The sequence below is a fragment of the Cariama cristata genome, unplaced genomic scaffold, assembly GCF_000690535.1.
Source record: "Cariama cristata isolate BGI_N322 unplaced genomic scaffold, ASM69053v1 scaffold29198, whole genome shotgun sequence".
Lineage (NCBI taxonomy): Eukaryota > Metazoa > Chordata > Aves > Cariamiformes > Cariamidae > Cariama > Cariama cristata.
Genome location: NW_009632112.1, coordinates 1,443 through 4,856, shown reverse-complemented (window position 1 = coordinate 4,856; position 3,414 = coordinate 1,443). Strand labels below are relative to the sequence as shown.

At 60.5% G+C, this 3,414-nt stretch overlaps 1 protein-coding gene across 1 annotated transcript in view; it reads left to right on the top strand.

Annotated features, from left to right (window-relative positions):
• Positions 1-2,050: 2,050 nt before the first annotated feature.
• The window catches only part of GCK (glucokinase (hexokinase 4)), a gene marked incomplete at both ends in the record, with an annotated part of 2,769 nt that continues 1,405 nt past the window's right edge, over positions 2,051-3,414 (top strand). Inside the window, 5 exons of the mRNA XM_009706235.1 lie at positions 2,051-2,213; positions 2,356-2,510; positions 2,716-2,835; positions 2,926-3,021; positions 3,270-3,369. Coding sequence (XP_009704537.1) covers positions 2,051-2,213; positions 2,356-2,510; positions 2,716-2,835; positions 2,926-3,021; positions 3,270-3,369 — 634 coding nt within the window. The remainder of the gene's footprint in view (positions 2,214-2,355; positions 2,511-2,715; positions 2,836-2,925; positions 3,022-3,269; positions 3,370-3,414) is intronic.

Below are 3,414 nucleotides of genomic sequence, written 5' to 3'. Positions count from 1 at the left end.
CTCCCCCTGCCGAAGGCCGGCTGGGGGAAGCTGCTCCCGTCTCCTCTGCCCGACGGACTGACCTCACAGGGCTGTGGGCGAGGACAGCGAGACACTTCCCTGCTGCGGACTGGGATGTCTGAGGGGGCACCAAGGGGACACGGCACGTGCTGGGGGCAGGAGCGTCCGGCTGGCGGGGGCAACCGCCAGCCACCGCAGCCTTCAGCCACGTGGTTTCCAGCTTTGTCCCCTTTGCGGGATGTGTCAGAGCAGTTTCCTTGGGAAGCCAAGAGCCAGTTTCAGTCGCACGCGAAGAGCCAAATGCTGCCAAGGAAGAGCCAAACCTGTTGTTTCGGAGGCAAGAGAAGGGATGAGTAGGGGCACACAACGCCTGAGATGGAAAAAACGTTGGAGGAATAAAACTCGGATCCTTAGGTGCCACCCTCAGGTGCTGGCCCTGTGGACAGGGATCCTCTGGTTGAAGCAAATTTGGTGTTCATGTGCCAAAAGGTGCCACAGGATGGTTTCATGCTGAATACCTTCAGCCAGCAACTCAGGCAAAATGGTCGAATCCAGCTCCACACTTTTCCTGGCAGGATTTTTCCAACTATCTTGGGCTGAACACCCTCTGGGTCGTGACGAACCTCTCCGCGGTGCTGCCTTGGGCTGTCCTGGCCCCCTTCTGGAGTGGCCGGCGGCATTCCCCGGCACGGTGGCATCCTCTGTGGTGCAGCCACGTTTTGGCATCTTGTCTGGTGGCACCTCGGGGGTTTGGGGTTAATGGAGACCCTGGGCTTCAGCACCAGGATGGACCAGGGAGGATGGCTGGAGAGGTGTCAAGGTGCCGGGATCCCACCCGGCTGTGGGCGGTCGCTAAGACCTGCCCAGGCGCGAGGGGTCTGTGGGGCAGGAACTTTCGGAGCGAGGAAATATTTGGGACGAGCCCCCATTTGGGGGGCTGGAGGCTGAGGGATGGCATTCAGGGCCAGGTGATGTATCAGGATGCACTGGGGGGTCAGGGCGAGCGGCCACAGGTTTGGCAGAGCTGAGGCAGTGGATGCTCTCCCGATGCTGGGATGCTCCAAACCACATCCCAAAGCCTTTTACAGAGCCCCCCACCTTGAAACACGTTGGGAAACGGCAGCAGCCTCAAGGAAAACATCCGTCTGCTGGCAAAAGTGCAAGCGGGAGCGTTTTAAGCTTGCCCGGATCCCAGTGACTAATGAGCCCTCTAATGCTGCCGGCTACATCTGGCCGAGCAGCGAGTGCTCTCTCCCCCCACGGCTCCATCTGACAGCCTGGGGCTGCCTGCCCCCGATTACGTGCCGTGGCTAATGGAGGCTGCGCCGGCCACGAAGCCTGGGGTTGCTACGTAAAGGGTAAACACAGGTCCTGCCTGCCAGGCGCTTCCCTCGAGTGGGCCCTGCGATTCTCCCTGGTAGCAAGGCAAGGGAGCATTTCCCGAGAAGACTTTTCATAACCTGCCTGCGGTCCTGCCTGCCCTCGCCCTCCCACTCACACCAAGTCTGATGGGCGGAAAATAGTACCCACAGTTCCTGGGGGAATATAGGGAGAGGGATGCTCCCGACTCCCAGGGGACCGAGGAGGACACCAGCACCCTCATCACAGACACAGAGGGGTCCCACGTCCTTGGTGGGAGCCGCTGACCTCCTAAATAGCATTGCTGGAAGCACTCCTTGCTGGGAAAGACCCTGGGGTTTGGTGGGATGGGACATCCCAGGTCACTGGTCCAAGCCTGGAATGGCAGCAGCTTCAGTGCAACTGTCTGAGCTTGTGGAAGGTCAACTGGCTGAAGGTGACAGCACAGGGACCCCTCGCAGGAGAGGATTTGGGGCCAGCGGCGGCTTGTGCCATTCATGTGGATTCACCAGTGTGTCTGTTAGGATGGAGGCAGGATAGCAGAGGGATGGGATAAGGTGTTTCAGGGTGTCTGTGTGCTGATGGGGAAAACCAGGGCCAGGGGAAGGAAAATTTGGATTATTTATTGCGATTCAGGCCACCCATGTCCCATATCCCCCATCCCCAACTGATGCCGTCCGTCCCACCGCAGGTGGAGAAGATCCTGTCAGAGTTTCGGCTGAAGGAGGAGGACCTGAAGAAGGTGATGTACCGGATGCAAAAAGAGATGGACCGAGGGCTGAAGCTGGAGACGCACGAGGAAGCCTCTGTCAAAATGCTGCCCACCTACGTCCGCTCCACACCCGAGGGCTCAGGTATGGCACTGCTGGGCTGGACAGGCATTGCGGCCGGTCCTTTGCCACGTCACCTCTTCCCCGGAGCTTGCCGAGCTCGGTGCGGGAGGCCGAGACCCCCGCTGAGCCGGTCACCTTTTGTCGTCCCTCCCCGGCTTTGCAGAGGTCGGAGATTTTCTGTCACTGGACCTCGGCGGCACCAATTTCCGTGTGATGCTGGTGAAAGTGGGCGAGGGGGAGGAAGGGCAGTGGAAGGTGAAGACAAAGCACCAGATGTACTCCATCCCAGAGGATGCCATGACAGGGACGGCCGAGATGGTGAGCTGGGCACATGGGGCGTCCCATCCCCTCCTGCACGGTCTCTGTCACCGGGCAGGGGCCGTGTGTTGGTGGGGACACTGGTGGGTACATCCCTCATCCCTCCAGCTGGCAGAGGCTGGGGGGTAGGGGGGGGGGGCTCGGGGGACCTGTGGTGGGGACAGTGGCCGGCCGTGGATGAAGGCTCTGTTCTCCTCTCTCCCAGCTCTTCGATTACATCTCCGAGTGCATCTCCGATTTCCTGGACAAGCACCAGATGAAGCACAAAAAGCTGCCCCTGGGCTTCACCTTCTCCTTCCCCGTGCGGCACGAGGACATCGACAAGGTGAGAGAGTGGCCGGGCAGCACGAGGATTTGGGGGTCTCCATGACCCAGCTACTCCCACAGCCCCATTTTGGTCTTACCCTTGCTCCAGGGCATCCTTCTGAATTGGACCAAGGGCTTCAAAGCCTCCGGTGCGGAAGGGAACAATGTGGTTGGGCTCCTGAGAGATGCCATCAAACGGCGAGGGGTGAGATGATTGTTCGGTTTGTGCTGGTACTGCAGTGGCGAGGAGACCCTGGCACCCCCGGCTGTCCCCGTGATGAGGCCGCTAGAGCCTGGCGTGTCCCCGGGAAGGGCCGTTCCATGCATGTGCACACGTGTGTGTGTGACATATGCATGCATCTTCACCCTCGGGGACACCCCACCCCAGACCCACCTGCTACGGGACAGCCCAGACCCCCAGCGAGACCCCAGTGGTCCCTCTCCCCTCCCCAGGACTTCGAGATGGACGTGGTGGCGATGGTGAACGACACGGTGGCCACAATGATCTCCTGCTACTACGAAGATCACCGGTGCGAGGTTGGGATGATTGTGGGTAAGATGGCCCCTTCCCGCAGGGACACACGGCAGGCAAAGGGGG